This window comes from Electrona antarctica (genome assembly GCF_951216825.1).
Source record: "Electrona antarctica genome assembly, chromosome: 1".
In the NCBI taxonomy this organism is placed as follows: Eukaryota; Metazoa; Chordata; class Actinopteri; order Myctophiformes; family Myctophidae; genus Electrona; species Electrona antarctica.
Window position 1 is genome coordinate 50,214,528 of NC_136806.1, and position 20,134 is coordinate 50,234,661.

Here is a 20,134-nt window from a genome sequence, read left to right on the forward strand (position 1 = left end):
CCCATGGAGTTCTTTGTCAGGCATGCCCAAATATGGAGTCTATGGAGATGTCAGAATTATGTCAGAACAGGCCAGCTCCATATATGGACCCTGGGCAGGGGCCCTGTCCAGAGCCCGGGCAGAAGCCTTTTTGGGGCGGTTCTGGACAACCATGGGTCCGACTGACTCGACACCGGGCGGGTGTGGAACGTGTGTGTCGAATTTGAGTTCTCGAGTTACGTGGATTAACAGCACACACACACACACACACACACACACACACACACACACACAGACCGACAGAGACTTGGTGCATTTATAGATAGATACAGCATCTCCTGCCCCTTATTAGATTTTTGATAGAATTTATCGTGTTGAAAGTCAAACACCAGCACCACATTTTTTTTTCATGACCTCCTAAAAATATGTATTTGATATCCATGTGTGGTTGAATTGGACCCCATGGAACAGTATACTGTGTAGTTATGTCTTACAGTATGTGTATACATTATTCCGAAACGTCAACGGCAGACAGTGTGCAGTCACCTATTTAATTTCGAAATGACACACTTCCCCATTTTAAGCTGTCTTCAGCCAGTGTCGGAGCTAAATTTATGGCCTTCCTGACGCGGTGGCAGAAGTGAAACTCAAGTCAACTCTAAGCATAATCAGGAAAGGCATGCAGAGGCACCGGCACAAACAGAGAGAAGTGGGTGAAAGGCTCCACTGTCATGTGCTGTGACACTCCGAGCATCCCTGTTTTAGGCTTGGTGGCGGCGGAGTCACACGGACTGCCATTCTTCTTCAGCGTTAGTAGGAAGTATTTCAAGAAAAATGAAATGCTTATTATCAAAACTGACAACCCAGGGATACACCAAATATAGTAGCATGAAGGATATTCAGCCCTGTGTGTAGTGTGCTAGATCAAATGACTAAGTAAAACATATGACGCCAAAGCCAAATATAATTAAACAAGAAAAGAAAACTTTATTGATATGTATCGTGAAGTCCTCTGTACAATATCAACGCTTAGTAAAAATGTCATGTGCAGCTATACAAAATACTTTACAATATTAAACACAAATATTAACAATAACTGTACATTTCATACTGTATGTCTGGAATGTAAATATAATTTGACCTGAATCCATAAATAGTGAGATTTGCTCTGCGCCGGTAACTAAACAAAACTTGAACAAAATGAGCCAGGAGTATTTAGGGCTTATAATTGTTGTATTGAGCGAATTTCATATGAACAGAAACAAGCCCTCAAACCTCTAGACCAGTGATTCCCAAACGTTTTAGCCCATGGCCCAAAAGTGAAAATAGTTTGCCCGGGACCCAGATCGGCTATTTTCACTCCTTATCAAACATTTGTTTTCTAATTGGAATTTCTTAGAATTTTGTTTTTAATTAATTAAAAATGTAGCTTTTTTGGGAATATTATTTAAAATAATAACTAATTGTAGGAAACCAAAAATAAAGGGAACCCATAAAAATGTGTCCGCGACCCACAAATGGGCCGACCCACTGTTTGGGGAAACAGTGCTCTCGCTGGTTGTTCTATGACGCAGCCTGACAGATGGAGAGGCTATGTGGGTCTGGGTTCTTGAATATGTCACACATCTGGTTGGGCGCTGCGGGCCGCTGTGTTTCCGAGTGTCTCAGCGGAGTGTTGCAGCAGAGGGTACTACTGCTGTTATTCCACCGTCTGTTGGAGAACCCAATGCCCTTTTAATTCCTGTTGTTAACCTTTTCCCTTGTAGTGGAGCGGAGCGGACAGGGAGAGAACATGGGGAGGGAGCGTTCGCTGTGGTTCAGATGTGAAGCGTTCAGCCCTGGCATGTCGCCTCTGGCCTCCTCTCCTCTCCTCTCCCTGTCCTGCTGCTCTGCGCGTCTCTCTCTCTGCTCACATCTCTGTCCACAGCGTTCAGGAGACAAAATACAATGCATGCAGTCAGTCACACTGTATATGAATGAATGAATGCATTTTATTTGTATAGCACCTTTCCAAACATATAGTTACAAAGTGCTTTACAGACAGGTTATAAAACAGTAATCATAAAAACATCAAAACAACAAAACATCAAGACATCAGAAACAATAAAACATGAACAAATAACAGGTCAATAAAACAATTAAAAATAAGTACAAGTATATATATATGTGTACACAATGTCACGAATGCACTCATATAAACAAGCCAGCACTAATGCACACACATACTGTGTGTGTGTGTGTGTGTGTGGGGGGGGGGGGGGGGGGGGGGGGGGGCTGCATCTGCGCATGCTTGTGTACGTGTATATGTGTTTTTGTGTGTACATGCACTGAAACACTACAGCCTTAGTTCTGATAGCAGTCCAGAGGGCCATTATCGCTGAGGGCTTAGCAGATAACCCACCTGAGTCCCCCCATGCAGACATGGCATTTACACAGGAGGAGAGAGAGACAGAGAGAGAGAGAGGGGGGGGGGGGGGGGGTCTCCGCGATAAGGGACTATAAGGGGCCCACGCCCCCATATTATGGGGGCGTGGGCCTGTATCTCTACACAGGTAATGAACATAGAGGGTGGGTCAGTTGGGTCTGTATCTCTATAGCTATAATGGACATGTGATCTGTCATATTCTAACCCACCCTATAGTCCTATGCAGCCCACTGTGTGTAGTTTATCAACTACCACTCACCAGTGGTGGAAATTAACCAAGTACATTTGCTTTTAAAATACTTTTACTTCCACTCCACTACATCTCAAATCCAAATGTTGTACTTATACTACACTACTTTTTTATATTAAATATTGAATTCTGGACCTTTACTTGTAACGGATTATTTCTATATTGCAGTATTGAAACTTTTACATAAGCAAGACATGCGAGTACTTTTTCCAGCACTGCCACTCACCAGCGTATACTTAGTTTAACCACTTAAGCCTTATACCGTTGCTGTCAGGCAGATATGAATGAATCGCATTATAATAATAATAATTATATAGTAGAAGGATGCCAAGTTTAAAGTAACATTCTGCTGAATATTTACAAAGCATAAAGACAGGGAGGATATGAACATCCTCATAATTACCGGTATACATGGTGCTGGACAACAAAAACTGGGGTAGATTTATTAAAGAGTTCTTTAACTGTCTATAGATAGGGAAATAACAGTAGATATATATATATTCTCCCTTATAAATAATAATACAACCGTTCCCTCATATTGCTGGGGACCCTCAGGACCTCAGTTTGAGAACCACTGAACTAAGGGAATAAACGGAGCGTGCCGTGATAGTGCCGTCATTCTTTCAATAAGTACGTACCAGCGAGTTCCCGGTCCAGACTGTCAATGAAACTCTCAAGTTCCCTCGTGTCTCCCAGCTTAGCTGAAGGAAGAGAGGAGAGGATAGAATGTTAGAAACCAGAGAGAGAGAGAGAGAGAGAGAGAGAGAGAGAGAGAGAGAGAGAGAGAGAGAAAACACAGAATGGAACATTTCTGTGGAGAAACTCAGCTAAGTTCAGTGGTATTTCCTTTGGACCTAAAGCGGTGAGCTAAAGTAGCTCTCTGAGTTGCATAAGACCCCAAATGCTTTCATAATGGAAATAAAATGAATGTCCGCATAAAACTTGACGAAACCTCTTAACCGGCTTGATGCAACCACTCGGCAGTATTTGTCTGCATCTAATCGTGTCAGAATCCTTGTATCTCCATTTTTTCTCCCTTTTATTCATGGTTTAATGCCATATTCTACGCTTCATCGACAATGTCATGCAAAAATAGGTGATCTACAAGCTCACAACGCATTGCATGGTGATGGGTTGTAGATCAGCTTTTATTTTCTCTGAAAAAAATGTGGGGGGAAATGTTCGCCTAAAATGAATGTGTTTACTTAAGTCTGTCTGTGTGGGCTTTATAAATAGGCCTATTTAAACAATGATAAAAGAGTATGAATATATATGAATATTTAACCCAACAGTAATGACATAAAGTCTGTGCTGACGAACCGCCTAATCACCTTCCGAATGTTTTCATCCATGGAGATTGCGCGCGCGCACACGCACACACACACACACACACACACACACACACACAGTGTCTGAGTGTTAATCCCACCCGTCCCAGCTCCTGCAGAGACCTAGGAGATGCTACTAAGCATTGTTGTGTAAAGAAGACACAGGACAATCCCCATGCAAATGTCTGTGTGCTGTTTGTGTGCATAACAGTGAACGTGGACACACAGTCAGTCAGATAGCCATCGCTGAAGACAACACAGTCAGTTGTTGTTCTACCTTTTGGTGCCAGCGTTATGCCTGCTGTGTGAAGCTCCTCCTCGCTGGCATTCAGACTGTTAGCAAGGGAAGCCTCGCTGCCTAGGGGGGGAGAGAGACAGAGACAGGCATTGTGTTTATGTTTCTGACACTTGCATTGGGCCATGAAAACCTATGTTTTCGTATGCCAATATCTTTGCCTTTATTGAAATGAACTGACTAAATTGACTGACAGACAGACAGACAGACAGACAGACAGACAGACAGACAGACAGACAGACAGACAGACAGACAGACAGACGCCCACTGTGGCTGCCACATGACGTCACTGCTTAAAAGAAAACATTAAAAGTCCATAGACTTGGCTGGGGTCCTGTTTTTTTTTTTGGGGGGGGGGGGGGGGGGGGGTGCTGTTTGTTAAGAAATTACATTAAAACGTTAAAAGTCTCATAGACTTGGCTAATTTCTGAATGCCAGACTCTCAAAAAGAGTGAGTGAGTGAGTGAGTGAGTGAGTGAGTGAGTGAGAGAGAGAGAGAGAGAGAGAGAGAGGGGGGGGGGGGGGGGCAGGAAGAAACAATAAAGACAAAAAGAGTAGGTCAGAGAGTAGAAATGATAAAAAGCAATAATCTTCTATAATAGTCCATGGGTTGCCCATAATTGTACACGATTAAATGCAAACAATGGTTCACGGGCGGTGACGTGCTCTAAGTGTGCGACTGACTGATGCTGAGCTTGCATGATGCAATGTAGTGAGGTGGGGTTTCATCATGGCAGCAAACACAGCCAAAACACTTCTATCTCCTAACTATAGACAAACCAAAAGATAGGCTATAAAGTCCATGCAATAATTACAGTTCATTGCATAGTGCGCCAAAGCCATTGTTGCCGGCGAACTGATGATTCTAATAAATGTGTCCTATTTTTGGTTTCATTTCATGTGACGCATGGGCAAATGACGCACATGACAGCATGTCCCCTTCCTACTCGCCTCATTGTAGCCCAGTGGTTCTCAAAGTGGGGTCAGCTAAATCGGTTTAACCATATTAACCCTATATCCATCGGCCATTTGAAAATAGCAAATATACAAGCTCAAATGCATAATTCTATTTTTTCACAGAAGGATTGGGCATTATTATGTATTCTAATTGTTGTTTAGTTACTCACTGTAATCGGAGTCTTCAACTCCACTGTCGTCCCCTCCCCCTCCTAAGCGACTCTTGGCGTCCTTCAGCAGACGTTGGTATGTGAGAAGGTTGCTCTGGGAGGAGGAGGGCGCCTTCAGCTCCTCCACCACATCCTGGAACTCCTGCAGCAGTTCCCCCAGCTCCAGGTCCAAATCTGACCATTTTCAATTCAAATGAGCTTTATTGGCATGAGAAAACATACATTTACATTGCCAAAGCATGTGTCAAACTATAATAAAAACTGTTGAAAATGGTACAATGCTGTACACCAGTTGGAGGGTGTACAGCATTGTGCACACAGAGCTATGCACATTATATATACAGTACAGGGTATTAACCTTTTTGAAACAAATAGCTGCAATGTTTTGCATGCAGTCACTTTGGGACAAGCAGGATTTTTTTCTCAAAACTATTTAAATAGTAGGCTATACCAGATTTAAAATCTTTGCAAGATTAGAGGGAAACATGAACTGAAATAACTCTCTGATATGGTGGAGTGCAGCCGATCAATGAGAGTGGTGGAAATACTGTCTGTCAGGTGGAAACTTTATGTGCAAAACTGTTACTTAAAAATAACAAAAAATGTTGCTACTTTTGTGTGAGCAAGCTACTAAAAGTAAATGTACCGGCTATTCATGATGCATGATGGGGTTTTTTAGTTTCGTTTCACCCCCCACAAAAAGTATACAAAACAAGAAAATAATTAAATTAAATAATTGTAGGCTACAATATTTCAATTTGCCTCTATGGAAAACTCTTTAAAATGTGTGCCTATACTTTACTAGGCAGTGTATGCTAATGCCAATATATGTTGTACTTTCAGCTGACTTTCCTCTAAAGTAGTCTAATGTAACGTCCACTCACAGTTAGTTAACAGTTAACAGTCTTTGTATTGAGTTGTGCTTGAAATGTACTGTAATTCTGCAAACTGTTAATAAATATTTCAATCAATCAATCGTCTAATGTAACATTTTTAATACAGGCCTTTTACTTGTAATAAAGTATACATTTCTACTTTTATAACTTAAAAGTACAAAATAAATCTGAATAGGCCACATTTCTTCCACCACCACACCACTGGAGTGTTTTGTTTTCCTTCTTCTCCGCCAATCAATGATGCAGCCTGCTGGAACAGTGACATGCACCGCAGTGACTAGTGAGCCAATACAAGTTTAATCCCAGCGGTTGCGTTTGTTTATTTATTTATTTATCAGTTATAGCCTATTCTCAAAAAACGGCTGATCTATCAACAAGGGAAAATACGTGTCTAGTTGAATTATAGGCTATTTGTGAAATAACATTGGGGAAATTAAGCTGCAAACTGCTGCATAGCCTATAGGCTGTTTGAAACTATTCCATTCTTTAATCCATCTGACTGATTAATGCGATTTACAACAAACTGACATGAAAATGAGCTCATTCAAACTCTAAACACGCTCTACAAGTTTCAGGCTCAAACAAACTCAGTGGGCTATTAAATGCAATTGTAGCGAGAGCAAACACTCAAGCAGAACCTTAGGACTCACCTGCAATTTTCTCCGTGGACATTGTTGAAGAAATAAATGTATTAATGGCTGCTAAGTGCTAATAGAAGAACACAGCTGCTCTGTCTGAACGCACACGGGGCTTTGAAGATGACAGGTCGAGGTCGGGCGTCACGTAGCATGGAGTAACGGAATGAGCGGTGAACACAAGCAACCAATCATTGAACAGAACAGCCTCTGATGACGGGAGGAAGTTATGGGGACGGTGCGGAAAGTTTAGGCTACTGTAAAGGGGGCGGGGGAAGGGGGGGGGGGGGGGGTTGCGTAATGGTACCGTTACAGTACTGTGGGACAGGAATAGAAACTTATGCAACATGGGTGGGAGAGAGGGAGAAGAAAGAAAGAAAGAAAGAATATTAAAGTAAAGTACACATACTAAAAAAAAAACATTGCTTAAATGCAGTACTCAATTAAGTACAATTCAGTGCTGATTTAAATGATAAAGTGTTGCTGTATGTCTCCTTCACAAACACATTTAGGCATTCAGCACAGCAGACACCCTTATCCATGAGGGCGACTTAGAGAGTGCTAGTTCAGAGTGAATGGCGTGATGAACCCTGGATAACAAACGACAGGGTAAATGGTCACGTAAATCGAGTGCAAAGAAAACAATTAAGTCGGATAAGATAAACCTCCATCGATCTGGGACCCTGTGGGGAAATTCAGGTGTCTTGGCAGCCAACATACAGCACTAAAGCATGAAACCCACGCAGTATAGATAGATGCAGGCATTACCTCCTTGGTTTGTCTTTGATCTCATTCTTATCGCCCTACTCTTATACCCGCCAGGGTAAGAGAGATGTGAGCAAGATAAAATTCAATCTAGATAAATACAAATACATGGACTAATAGTCTGACAAGACAGTTAACGGTCTATAAAATAATCTAATTTATAACCAGAACGGGCGAGAGGGAGAGGTATATGATAGACAGTCTCATATTCGCTGTTGTCTGTCCAGTATATGTACAGTGTGTCAACTGGCCTTCAAAAGTGATCTGGATAATATGTACATAGTCCATCAACAGTGAATATGATGATATACCGTCAACAAAGAGTGAATGCATGAGTGAATATGAATGTGCCGGCCGACGGCCTGGAATAAACTCCCACTATACCTTAGACAGGCAGCCTCTAGAGCACAGCTCAAGACCTACTTCTACACACTCTTGCTTTTAGATGAGCTTTTAAAATCTTTTTTTCTTCTTTTTCATGTACTGTATTCACTGTTCTATACCCGATTTGCTGCCATTTTATGTTCTTTGCTATTATTTAGTGTTACTGTCTTTGCCTTTGTTCTAATGCTACTATACTTTTCTGCTTCTCTCTTTTCACTGCTCTGTAAAGCGCTGCATTTGTCATGAAAGGCAAGGTGTAAATAAAGTTTATTATTATTATTATTACAGTATGAGTGAATATAAGTGTGAAATATTTGAATTCAGAAACCGTTGAAATGTTTTGTGGTAGTCTCTGGATTTCCTGATGGCTTTGAAAAGTGCAGTTTAGAACAAAGAAATGGGACAACAGTACAGGAGGTAACCATGGAGATAATAATAGGCTACTAATAATACACTTTAATTTTAAAACTTTTTGAAAAATGAGTAGCTATGGGCATGCACAATGTTCTGCTCTGCAAGTCCCCAGAGATAATAATACTAATTCCATCATTTAGGCTCCTCCAAAGCCTTCCCTCTCATCTCAATAAAAGAAAAATACAAAGGGCACAAGGTCTGACCACTCACAGTAGGGTGCCATATGTATATCTGACCATTATAGCAGCCAGCCAACAATGCCACTGTTAATAACTTTACATCTGTGCAAAAGGGAACAGTAGCCTATATGTTTATCTATAAATAACATACATGTGTGAACAAGTAGCCAACGTACCTTCTTGAGGTGCATATGCAACTAAACAAACCTAAACATTATTGTTGAGCATGTCTTGTTGTACTTTGTAATGCATACAGAATTATAGACATCACATTGCTGTGAAAGACAGCAGAGCTTTTTAACAGCATTATAAAGACCTGCAGTGCATATTATGGAAGCGTAAACTGCACAGCTTTTCTTTTGTGGAAGTACAGATTGTGATGAGACAAATACATTGCTTCACAGGACAAATAAAAAAGGGAAACAAAGCCAAAGCTATATTATCACACAGAGGACGGGACCAAGCTGTGAACACCTAACGTTTTCCTGTTGGTTTTTGCAGCCCTTAATCGGAATAAACATAATTGTCACATCACAGGTATACAGGGTGAAATGATTATTATTATTAATTTATTTATTTCTCAGAAAGAGAAAATAATTAAGAAGAGGGGGGGGGGGGGGGGGGGGGGGGGTCGGGGCGGAGGGGGGGGGGGGGGCTGTATTATAGCATAATCCTGCTCAAAGTTTTAAGCAACATGGCATCCCTATTTAGGACATATTAGGCAATACATTTAAAAATAGCAAATAGCTTTAGATCTGCCATTTGTGACATATACGTAGGGCTCAAGTGGTGCCCAGGGATTCCATTCCCTTAGTAATCAGTAATCCTCCTAATGAATAATTGCACGCACACACACACACACACACACACACACACACACACACACACACACACACACACACACACACACACACACACACACACACACACACACACACACACACACACACACACACACACACACACACACACACACACACACAGTTTAAACAATCAGTGTCTCAGTTTACTCTTTCCTATATTTAAAAAAAGAACCTGAGGAACCTGCTGTATTGGCTCAACATTCTACTACCGGCAAATGTATGCTTTGCCGCACAGTGGTGTTACGTGCCCAAAAACACCCGATCTACAAGGTCACAGCGCGTTATGGCCTTGTAGATCGGGTGTTTTTGGCACGCGACACCATCGTAGGATGAAGTATGAATCAGCCTTAAGCCGTTGTCCATGTAAGGTGTTGTAGGGGAGGGGCCTCCTTCAGTGACCGCAGCCAGGTACAGGAGGCACCTACCTGGCTGTTCTCGGCACTCGCACTCTCTGGCAAACAACTCCGTTACCATGAATGAGGGCTATGGGCCATCATGGGTCTCCAGATAATATGAACCGCCGGGCTGGACTACTGCAGGTTAGTGAATCCAAAATAACACTTTTAATCTGGAAGAAAACAACCAAAATGTTTTGACACATGCTTGAACGCCTTTTGATTTGATGCAAAAAAAGATCGTCTGGTTACCTAATCTTAGGGCGAAAGTATAGTATAATATTTGAAGCGGCATGGCGAAGTGTCCTTGAGTGGTTGTGTTAGGTTACATGGTCGCTTTCATGTCACGGACTGTATGAAAAGTGATACCCTTCGAGTGCCTCTGTACTTAACGAGCAAACGGCTAATTAGAATATCTCGGAAAATCTAGAAGCCATGATGTCCGAACGTGAATATTCATTTGTAACAGCCAAGATTTGATTAGTCATTTGATAAGTCCTGCGGGTTTGAGTAATTGGTTCATGGAGGCTGAGGGGTATCACATTTCCTTCAACACATGTTAGTGCTTTTAAAAGGGCTCACTGAGGCATAAATGCCACCATATCATTATCTGGGGATATATATGCACGCACGCACGCACGGTCGCACGCACGGTCGCACGCACGCGCACACACACACACACACACACACAGTAAATACTAACTGTATACTGTAATCTGTCTATCATTTTCATTGTGCTGGTGTACTTTCCTGCAAGTTAACGCCTGTTTATTTTCTCCATTAGAGTGTGCTGGTCATTCTGCATCTCAGGCTGATTTTGTGTGGTTCTGATGTCCGGTTTTCCATTCCAGAGGAGAGGGAGGCTGGCATCCGAGTCGGGACCATCAGCAGAGACTTCCCCCCTCCATACCAGCTCCTGACCCAGGACTACCTGTGGATGGCTGGGAACACGGGGGAACTCTACACCACGGAGCAAAAGTTGGACCGCGAGGCGCTCTGCCCTGAGGAGACGCAAGCTAAGGAATGTGTCCTCCCACACAATGCCATCGTCGGGCCCTCCGGAGACCTCATACAGTTTCTCGTGGTGTTGGAGGACATAAACGACAACGTGCCTCGCTTCGAAAACGACGTGATCCACCTGAGCGTGTCGGAGGACGTGGCGGTGGGGACCCGTTTTCTTTTGGACGAACAGGCCCAGGACAGAGACACCGGGCCTAACGGAGAAGTGCACTACCGCCTCGAAGGTTCCGACGGCCTTTTCAGTTTAACAGTGGAAGAAGGCCACGTCATGATGTTAGTAGTGGAAAAACCCTTAGACAGAGAGACCCGGGCTGAGCATCAGATGACCCTGGTGGCCTCCGACTGTGGCTTCCCTCCTCTAAGTGCCACAGCGAGTCTGACCGTCAGAGTGACTGACATTAACGACAACTGTCCGAGCTTCACCTCCGACGGACCCCGCAGCGTCACCGTCCCAGGGGACGCCCCCCGGGGCACGGCGGTGACTCGGGTCGTCGCCACAGACCAGGACGTTGGCCCCAACGCCGCCATCAGCTACTCTTTCAGTCCCAAAGTCTCTGAGCGGGCCAGGAAGCTGTTTAGGCTGGACAGTCGCACGGGGCACATCACACTCGCACAGGACCTGCAGAGTGACAGCTTCGAGGAGCTGGTGTTGAAAGTGTTAGCCAGCGGCTATCACTGCCCCCCAACAGACACTCGGGTAACCATATCCGTGCTCCCTGCGGCAGGCCAAGTGCCGGCAATAAAGATCGGGTTCATAGCGGAGCATCAAAACGCGACTATAATGTTACCCGAGAACCAGCCCCCCACTGTCTTGGCTCTCTTGGAGCTGGGGGGGGACGGCCACTTGAAAGGCACGTCTCTGTCCATCGAAGGAGAGGGGCCTTTCACTTTAAGCCTGCAGAATGGCAAGTATCTTCTGTCGACGGCGAAGCCCTTAGATTACGAGATGAAAAGGGAATATGATATTTCGGTGGTGGCGGTAGGGCTGCCGGCCGAAGGCGTCGTGGCGCCACACTCCAGGCGAGCGATAAGGGTCCTGGTGGTCGACGTCAACGACAACGCCCCTCGCTTCCCACGCTCTCACTACCAGCTGGAGGTGGAGGAGAACAACGAGCCCGGGGCGTCGCTGCTGAAGATCAGAGCGGCGGACGCGGACAGCGGCCACAACGGCAAGGTGACCTACAGGCTGGGCAAGCACACGGCCGCCATATTCAAAATGGACCGCGTGACGGGCCGGCTGTCCGTGTCTGTCCCGCTGGACAGGGAGCGGCAGGACGTGCATACGCTCACCGTGCTGGCGAGGGACGGAGGGTCTCCTCTGCTGGAGTCGGCGGCGACGGTGTGCATCCGGGTCCTGGACCAGAACGACAACGCGCCCGCATTCCTCACCCCACACTTCATCTTTTTTGTCCCCGAGAACGTGCCGGCGCTCGCCCCGGTGGGGAGGGTGGGGGTGACGGACCCGGACGAAGGGGAGAACGGGCGTGCGGAGGTGCGCGTCGTCAACGGCAGCGGAGCCTTCGTGGTGGACAATGCCCACGGGACGTTGCGTTGCACCGCCACCATGGACAGAGAGACAGAGGACCGCTACGAGCTGTACCTCGTGGCCACCGACAACGGCCGTCCCTCCCCCTTGACCTCCGTCGCCAGGGTGACGGTCTTTGTGGAAGACGTCAATGACAACCAGCCAAAGGTCATCCTTCCCAACAGCAACCTGTCCTGTCTGACCGTCCCTACGTCGACGAGGGCGGGCGCCATGGTCGCAAAGATATATGCCGTCGACCAGGACTCTGGACTGAACTCTGACATCACGTACACCATCGCAGCACGGCAGCCAGCCCACCACAGCAGCAGCCCCTTCCGGCTGGACTCCAGGTCCGGAAACATCACGCTGGCCCAGCATCTGATGGGGAAGGACCTGGGCATGCATCACCTGTTCGTCGTGGTCAGCGACGGGGGCAAGCCGTCCCCGCTCCACACCACCGTGTGGGTCAACTTGCTGGTCAACGAGTCCATAGGACCCTGCCGCCTGGACAGCGTTCCTCGCTCTCTGCCGTACCGGCTGGCTCAGACCCCCACCGAGGCGCCCGTCTGTGAGCTGCCGGAGGAGGGGACCGCCAACCAGGCGCAGCTGACGCTGCTGGTCGGGTCGGGTATGATGCTCGCATCCATCTGTCTGTGTGTGGTGACAGCTGTTTTCTACCTGAAACAGAGGCGAAGACGTGCACAGTGGAGCAGGAGGGGACATAATGACATTCCACTCAGGCTGGAAGAGAAATACTGCTCTGATGAGTAATAGGGGGGTGGGGGAAGTAATCGGTGTTTGTGTATACCGGTATATGCATATTTCTACACATACATACATACTGCATTTGAAATCTTTGTACATTAAGCCCAAGAATAAAATCCATTTTCAAGTATTTATGTGTGAGTAAGTATTCCCATTTTCATGACTAAATGCTGTTAATTATTCTGAATGGAGAGGTAATCATAGCTTTACAAAAATAAATAAAAAGTAGACTTGATTAAGCTGTAAGTAAACAAGCCCAGTAGTCAGAAAAACAAATACACATGGCGCATGCCACATCTGTGCCAAAACAAGCAACAGGAGGTAATCTGACATTAGCTTTTAAATGTGTTTGCACTTGTGAGATGTTAATATCAATTATAAAACTACAAGCACAAGCAAAGACTGCAGAAGGAAGGAATAAACGTGAAGTACCCGTTGCGGAGATATAGAGCACAGCTGTGTCATCCATCACTCTGTAGATTAGAAAATATTGAAGCCCCAAAAAGTTGCCATAAGAGCAGTAATTTTAGTCCTTCTACCTGGGGATTAGCTACTACCCATGACCCTGAGGAGGCTCAGGTAATTGTCTACCAAGTTGATCAGGGATTTCTCAGATTTCCCACTTTTAGTAATGTGGAGTCTCAGGTATTTAGACGCACAAAGGGGTTTAATGTTCCACTGGTGGGGAGGTGGTGAAAGTCTCTTGTGGAGGTATATTGAGCAGGCCCGGGAGGCAGGCGCACGCACGCGCACACGCACACACGTCCCTCCAGCAATGCTCCTGTCATACGATAGCACCTCTTCTCGCCCAGCACTGAGCACACCTGTGCTGGATCGCACCCAACGCTACAACTTCAACCAGCTACGTTGCTTTTTTCTTTCTTTCTTTCTTTCCCTTAGATGGACGAGTTTTGAAACGACATCACGCTGTGTTCAAAGGAACTACAAAAGAGTGCCTCTCGCGCTGACGTTCTTTGATAGTGAATTGCGGGCGAACAGGATAATAAGGGGTTAAGTGCTTCATGCTGCTCTGTAAGACTCTAGATGAATCCTCTTGGTTGTCAGAATGCAGCTGAGACAAACAGCAGCAACACTTTACCCAGAGATAGGCCTCTCTGTTTTCCCGACCTCTCTGTCTACCTTCCCTCGGATCCACGTACCCTGCTTTTAAAAAAAAAAGTCAAGTAATTTAACTTCTAAAATATCCCAGTGCAAGGTTATGAAACACCATGTGCAGCTTGCCAGTAACTGCATTCAACCCCTGGTGAACAATTACAACAGAATGAGCAACCTAATGGTTTACTGAGATATTTCTATTTTAGGAGAAAGCCTGACTGGTACTTGCTTGCATAGGCAGGAGAAAGCCTGCCATCTACTGGGCAGATTGAGAACATTTCTTTTAGAACTTGTATGGTTGTAGAACTTGTAGTGGCATTTAGCCAGAGGAATCAGGATGGGTCTCTGTTTGGGCCTAGTGTCCATGCTACACACTCGCTGACTTTGATGCGCATTCCGGTTAAATCCGCAAGGGATCAGGTATGGCTGACAGCCTCTATTGAATGTTTGCCCTGATTAAGACCTGTTGTGGCTGCATGTCGGCATTTTAGCCATGTTTTAACATTAGGCCCTTTTCCTGCTTTTATTATTGAGTGACCCCCCCAGACCATCTGATTTGTCATGACCAAAAATATATCAAAACTGATATTTATAAACAATAACGCAATTAATCTTTCTCATGTAGGTTAATCGAATGATCGAGAGGCAGGTTTATAGTGTGTGTGTGTGTGTAGTGTGTACACTGCTTGAAATAATCGTGCTATTAATTTGAAGTCATATATCGCCCAGCCCTCGGTTCAGGGCTGTCCTGTCCCACTATAAAATGGGACTGAGAGCCCTTTCATATCATGCATGCACGACAAATGTATGAGTGTTTCTCTCACAGAGACTTTGTAAGTTCGCATGCAGACTTTGCTTGGGGCAAATGGTCCACAATTCATAGCGCTGTGATGTTAAAAATGCCGGATGACAGCTGATGCCCAGAAGCAATAAAACAAAAACAAAAACAAAGGAAGGAGCAGGCAAAACTAATTGTACACGCAGGTATAAACACATTCACGTGATTCATAATGGCAGCACTGCAGTGGTGGAAGATGTAAAGGTAGCTTCTGAAACGTTCCTATTCTACCCCAGGTTTGAACTCGCGTCTCCTGCATCAAGTGCTGAAATTCTAATTCTTATTCCAACCACTGAGCTAATCTGTCTGCCTCCTTGCGTAGGGGACCGAGGGGAGACAATTTATTTGCACCTGCAGGCAATACCACTTGTCAACCAATCATGTCAAATCAAAGACAAATATCCCTTCGAGGACAATAAGATTATTATTATTATCATCATCAGACGCAGAATCTACATGTGTCAATAGTGTCTCAAGTAAATAGTAACTGCTGTCAAATAATAGTGCGGACATTTTGAATTACAGAGTATTGCAGTATTGATACTTTTACTCAAGTAAAACATTTGAGTACTTTTTCCATCACTGAGTAAATGCACTATACTAATACTAATACTATACTAATACTGTGTGTAGCCAAGTTTCTACTATGATGGCACTTTCTAAATATGTTTGTGTATATTAGCCCACTACTATTCTGTTGATAAACATGGAGCAAACATCAAACACTCCGGCTAATTAAATTATGTATGCAGTGAAAGATGAGCCTCACTTCATGTCCATGGATAGCGCCAACTGCCATTGTCATCATGGTGATGTGTGATGTCACAATGTGCTGTCCCAGTCCTCATATTTATTAGAGCTAGTTCTCAATGCCAGTTTCGGGGGTCCAACAGGAGTCCAAATTAACTCTTAAGGTGTGTTCAGACTTGAATTTAAATATTCGCCTTGGTTCGTCCCGTTTGTGCTGCGCCAGGTCGCGCCGCACCCGCTCGCGTAACTTTGCATAGACTTTGTATGCAATCGCGCCGCTCTAACCATCCAAGACTGAACACACCTTTACGGGGCTGTGTAGCTCCGAGACACAGAGGTTTTTACAGTATAGATTGGGGTCCCAGAGTAAAATACATAAATAAAACACCCATGTGAACCGAGCGGTGCAACTATACATTTATTGTGATAGTTACGGTATACCGAACAGTTTTGTTAGTTAGACTTGTATTGTTATAGTTATAGTGCTCAGTGTGAATGGGCCTCTCGGTTGCTCAACAGTGCCACTTGAGGTCACCCAGCGGTATTGTTCATACCCCAAACATTGGAGCGGTGTGCACCGCTCAAAAAAAGACAAACACAATCAAATGGAGGTCTGTGTCGTAATCTTTCAGGGTCCTTGAAAGTATAAAGCTTTAGAATCACTCAACTAAACTATATGCCTACTGGAACCCCCATATTCACCCCCCTATGTTCATACTTCATTTAACTCTGTACAAACCGGTTCCATTTGTACACTCTCAAGAGTTACAGACACAAAAAAGGCTACATTTTTTGGACCTCTGGTGGTCCCCGGACCCGGCGTTGAGAACCAGCGCCCTATTGCACCTCTCTTGCACTCACGCATGGCCTATACGCTGAACATGCAGGTGACGTTAATTAAAATCTGTGAGGGTTCACCGGTCAGGGCAGTTTGCCTGCAACCAGTGATATGTTTCTGCTGGATAGCGTTTGAGCACGACGCTGCTCTGTTCAACTTAATGTGAATTCACAACACGTCACTTTATCACATTATGCAGCTCAGGAACTGATGATGTTTTGGGGTATTGAGTTTACATTAATTGATATGGACAAAATTAAATTGGCCCTGGCCCAAATACTCAGCTAGTAGAGGTTATATAATATTCAAAGTCATAATTCTACACAATTAGGCTTATATGATCATATTATTCACACACACACACACACACACACACACACACACACACACACACACACACACACACACACACACACACACACACACACACACACACACACACACACACACACACACACACACACACACACACACACACACACACACACACACACACGTTATTGATGCTCATGGAGGGAAGCCACACATGCATTGACAAAACTATACTTTTATGATGGCTATCAGTGAGTAGGTTAACGTTAGCCGTGGTCATATTTGAGATGCCATGTGCCCCTGGGGCTATACACCGCCCACTCCACCATTTTCGGATAATGCTGTATTGAATGTGGCTTATGAATATCAGCCACATTTACATAGAAAATAGCAAATCATCATGAAACAGGACATTGTATTTTGAGAGATGAAGGAAAGGGGGGAAATGAGAGCGATAAAGAGGGAAGTGAGAGTGATACCACCCCGATCAATCCAATCAAATTCAACAGCCACCCTGTCACATCTGAAAGCCTTAATCAGCTGCCACAATAACACAAAATACATTGATTCATATGTCAGTCTCCTTCCATCCAAATGATCCAATAGCCAAAAACAGTCAATGAACATGATTAATTAGCCTTGAGGTCACAATAAACCAGCAATAGGGCCTGCAGGGTCAGATCCTATACCTGAGACTGCCTCAGGGCCCTCCCTCCAACCCACCCGCACAGTGCAGTACAGTGTGTCACTCTTTTACAGTTGGGTGCCACCGATATTGTCCCTTATCATTTGACCCATTTAGGCCTGACCTCAAAATTTAAAAAAATCCTTCTAAATCCTCCAGTTTTCTGAAATAAATATTTTCACGATTTTTCAAAAATAGCAGACCTACAAGCTCATAGCGCGCCACTCGTGGCGCGCTATGAGCTTGTAGATCTGCTATTTTTCAATAGCTAAATTATAACAATGTTTAAAACACCAAAAGGGGTTCCCGCCCAAAATGGGTTAACTGTCCTTTTGCGCAGATCACGCAAACCTCAGCAAAAAGAAAAGGACAATATCGATGGCCTCCAACTGTATATCTTTTTGTCCTCAGCTTCGTCCCATAGGGTGTGGAAAACAAGCAAGTAGAGTCAAAATATCAGAGCCATAAGACAGCGGTACGACATTGAGGTGGCAGAAAACTGAGCACTCGAGCGCTGTTCATGCAGCCTGAACAGTGACAAGTTTGAAATACATTGTTTTCAACGAGGGTGGCGCAAATATCAGCAATTTTAGGCATATGTGCAACATGACAACAAGTATTGTACAGTGACAAAGTTAAGTCTCTGTAATGTTATGTTGTACTATTACTAATAACGATCTAAAATAAAAGGGATTTAAGATCATTAAAGCTGGGCTGTTGCCTGCATGAGTCCAGTGCATTCTGCCAACGTCCGGTCCAGGACATTGTCACTCTTCGCAATGCTCTTCGCCAATAGAAGTCTATTATATGTAGAAGATTGGACTGGCCCTATGAAGTGAACAGAGTTGTCGTAACTTAAACTCTGTCTTACTCTATGGCTCTGCAAAATTAGCCTGACACTCAGTCTGAATTTTCATTTCGTTTCACTTAATGGTAGCGATTCAGGGCTGGAGCCAGGCTACTGCAAAATATGAGCCCGCTGTGAATGAAAAAAGCAGCCTCCGCACACCACGCTATGTGCAAAAATCTGATTTTGATCTGATTTTTTGCAGCGTGTTGAATGTGCAGAGGCTGCTTCTTTTCATTCACTTGGTTCCCTTTGGCTCTACAGCACCTCTCCTTAAGGTGGCCTTACACTAGCCGATAATCGGGTCCTGAGTTTACTGCCAGTTTGCCAGATGAGCTGTGTTCCCATTCCCCCCCCCACTATAAAAGCCTGTGCAGTAATGTTTGCAAAACACTGTGTGGCATAGAATAGCCCTTTACTCTATTTTATATGTTTGTTCTTTCACTAACTGCCTTTTTTATACAACCCTACATGAGGGCCACTGTCATTAAATTGTCCTGACTGATTTGAGTTGGTTCTTTTGGCCCCGGGCCGTGCAGGCCCCAGCATGCCCCAGAAGGGATCCAGAGATCAGTTGCCTGCCGTGCTGAGCCGAATCAAATCCACATCATAACACAATGACAGGCAGCAAATAGCAGAACAGCAGGGTTCCTACCTTTTGCAGTGTGGAAACTGTGGATGTCTGTGCGGCAAAGTCTTTGATCAGTTAGCTATTAAAAGATAGAAAACAGATTCAATTGCGTTTGTGACAGCCAGGCAAAAAGCCTAAAGCAATATCCACGTTTGGGGAAATGAACTAAATAGATGTCTCTGTAGCAAAGTCTCTTATCTTATAGAGGTGTTCATTCAATCTTTAACAGAAACATCTCCACAAAACCTCTACACTCTGATACTACTGAACATCAGCAGCAGACAGTAGCCTTGTTGTGCTTGTGTATATAAAAGGGATAATAAATAATAGCCTAGATTATTCAGGAAAACCGAATAAATTAGTGTTTTGTGACATCATTTGAGGGTTTACCTGCGAGCAATTCCCGAAAAAGCCACGGAGATCGTATGTCCCACACTGGCAGACCGACATGGCATAACACTTGTTGTAGATTCATCTGGCTGCGGTTTGTGCTTTTTCGATCCATGCCCACTTTATAAACTTCTGATAGCCTATGTTGGGCAGGGGACATGTTTTTGTTTGTTTGGCCTCAAAATAATTAAACATAGATTCCGCAAGCAATGCCTTGGCTTGATCTCTGGTCAAACAAACAGGCCCCATTTTGCCAGTCTGTCAAAACCAAAACGCAAAAGTTACGCAACAGCTAGCCATGGTTCACATGACGCTCGACAGTCACGTTTCGGGGCTACGCAAGTTACGCAACAGCCTACTTTTTCGACAGACGAATCTAATATTATCCTCTCAGTCTCCCCCCAAGAGAATCTTGAACGCATAGCCTTATCTAGCCACACAAAGTGCATGAGTAGGTACTAGGTAGGCTATTATAGGTTATG

At 44.5% G+C, this 20,134-nt stretch overlaps 2 protein-coding genes across 3 annotated transcripts; one reads left to right on the forward strand and one right to left on the reverse strand.

The window, feature by feature from the left end:
• Nucleotides 1-941: 941 nt before the first annotated feature.
• On the reverse strand, nucleotides 942-20,133 carry LOC306931438 (regulator of cell cycle RGCC). Of its 2 annotated transcripts, XM_079512839.1 has the most exons (6): nucleotides 19,653-20,133; nucleotides 19,287-19,341; nucleotides 5,405-5,578; nucleotides 4,260-4,340; nucleotides 3,293-3,355; nucleotides 942-1,896 (listed from the first exon to the last, which is right to left on the reverse strand). In XM_079512839.1, exons 1-6 carry the CDS (start codon nucleotides 19,710-19,712, stop codon nucleotides 1,889-1,891), a joined length of 441 nt encoding a protein of 146 aa, XP_079368965.1. In that variant the 5' UTR covers nucleotides 19,713-20,133; the 3' UTR covers nucleotides 942-1,888. The 2 variants fall into 2 exon arrangements, with proteins under 2 accessions (XP_079368965.1, XP_079368966.1); XM_079512840.1 differs by lacking the exons at nucleotides 19,287-19,341; nucleotides 19,653-20,133 and adding an exon at nucleotides 6,951-7,079.
• pcdh20l (protocadherin 20-like) lies at nucleotides 10,026-13,251 on the forward strand (the record flags this gene model as incomplete). The annotated part of the gene is made up of 2 exons (XM_079506738.1): nucleotides 10,026-10,079; nucleotides 10,720-13,251. 2 exons carry the CDS (start codon nucleotides 10,026-10,028, stop codon nucleotides 13,249-13,251), a joined length of 2,586 nt encoding a protein of 861 aa, XP_079362864.1.
• Nucleotide 20,134: the final 1 nt, after the last annotated feature.

What these genes read in the sequence shown, in the direction of transcription:
- LOC306931438 (XM_079512839.1), bottom strand. Translation starts at nt 19,712, where the DNA reads ATGTCGGTCTGCCAGTGTGGGACATACGATCTCCGTGGCTTTTTCGGG. An exon ending in TTTTCGGGAATTGCTCGCAG is followed by an intron (nt 19,342 to 19,652) that starts GTAAACCCTCAA and finishes ATCTTTTAATAG; the next exon opens with CTAACTGATCAAAGACTTTG. An exon ending in CAGTTTCCACACTGCAAAAG is followed by an intron (nt 5,579 to 19,286) that starts GTAGGAACCCTG and finishes GAAAATGGTCAG; the next exon opens with ATTTGGACCTGGAGCTGGGG.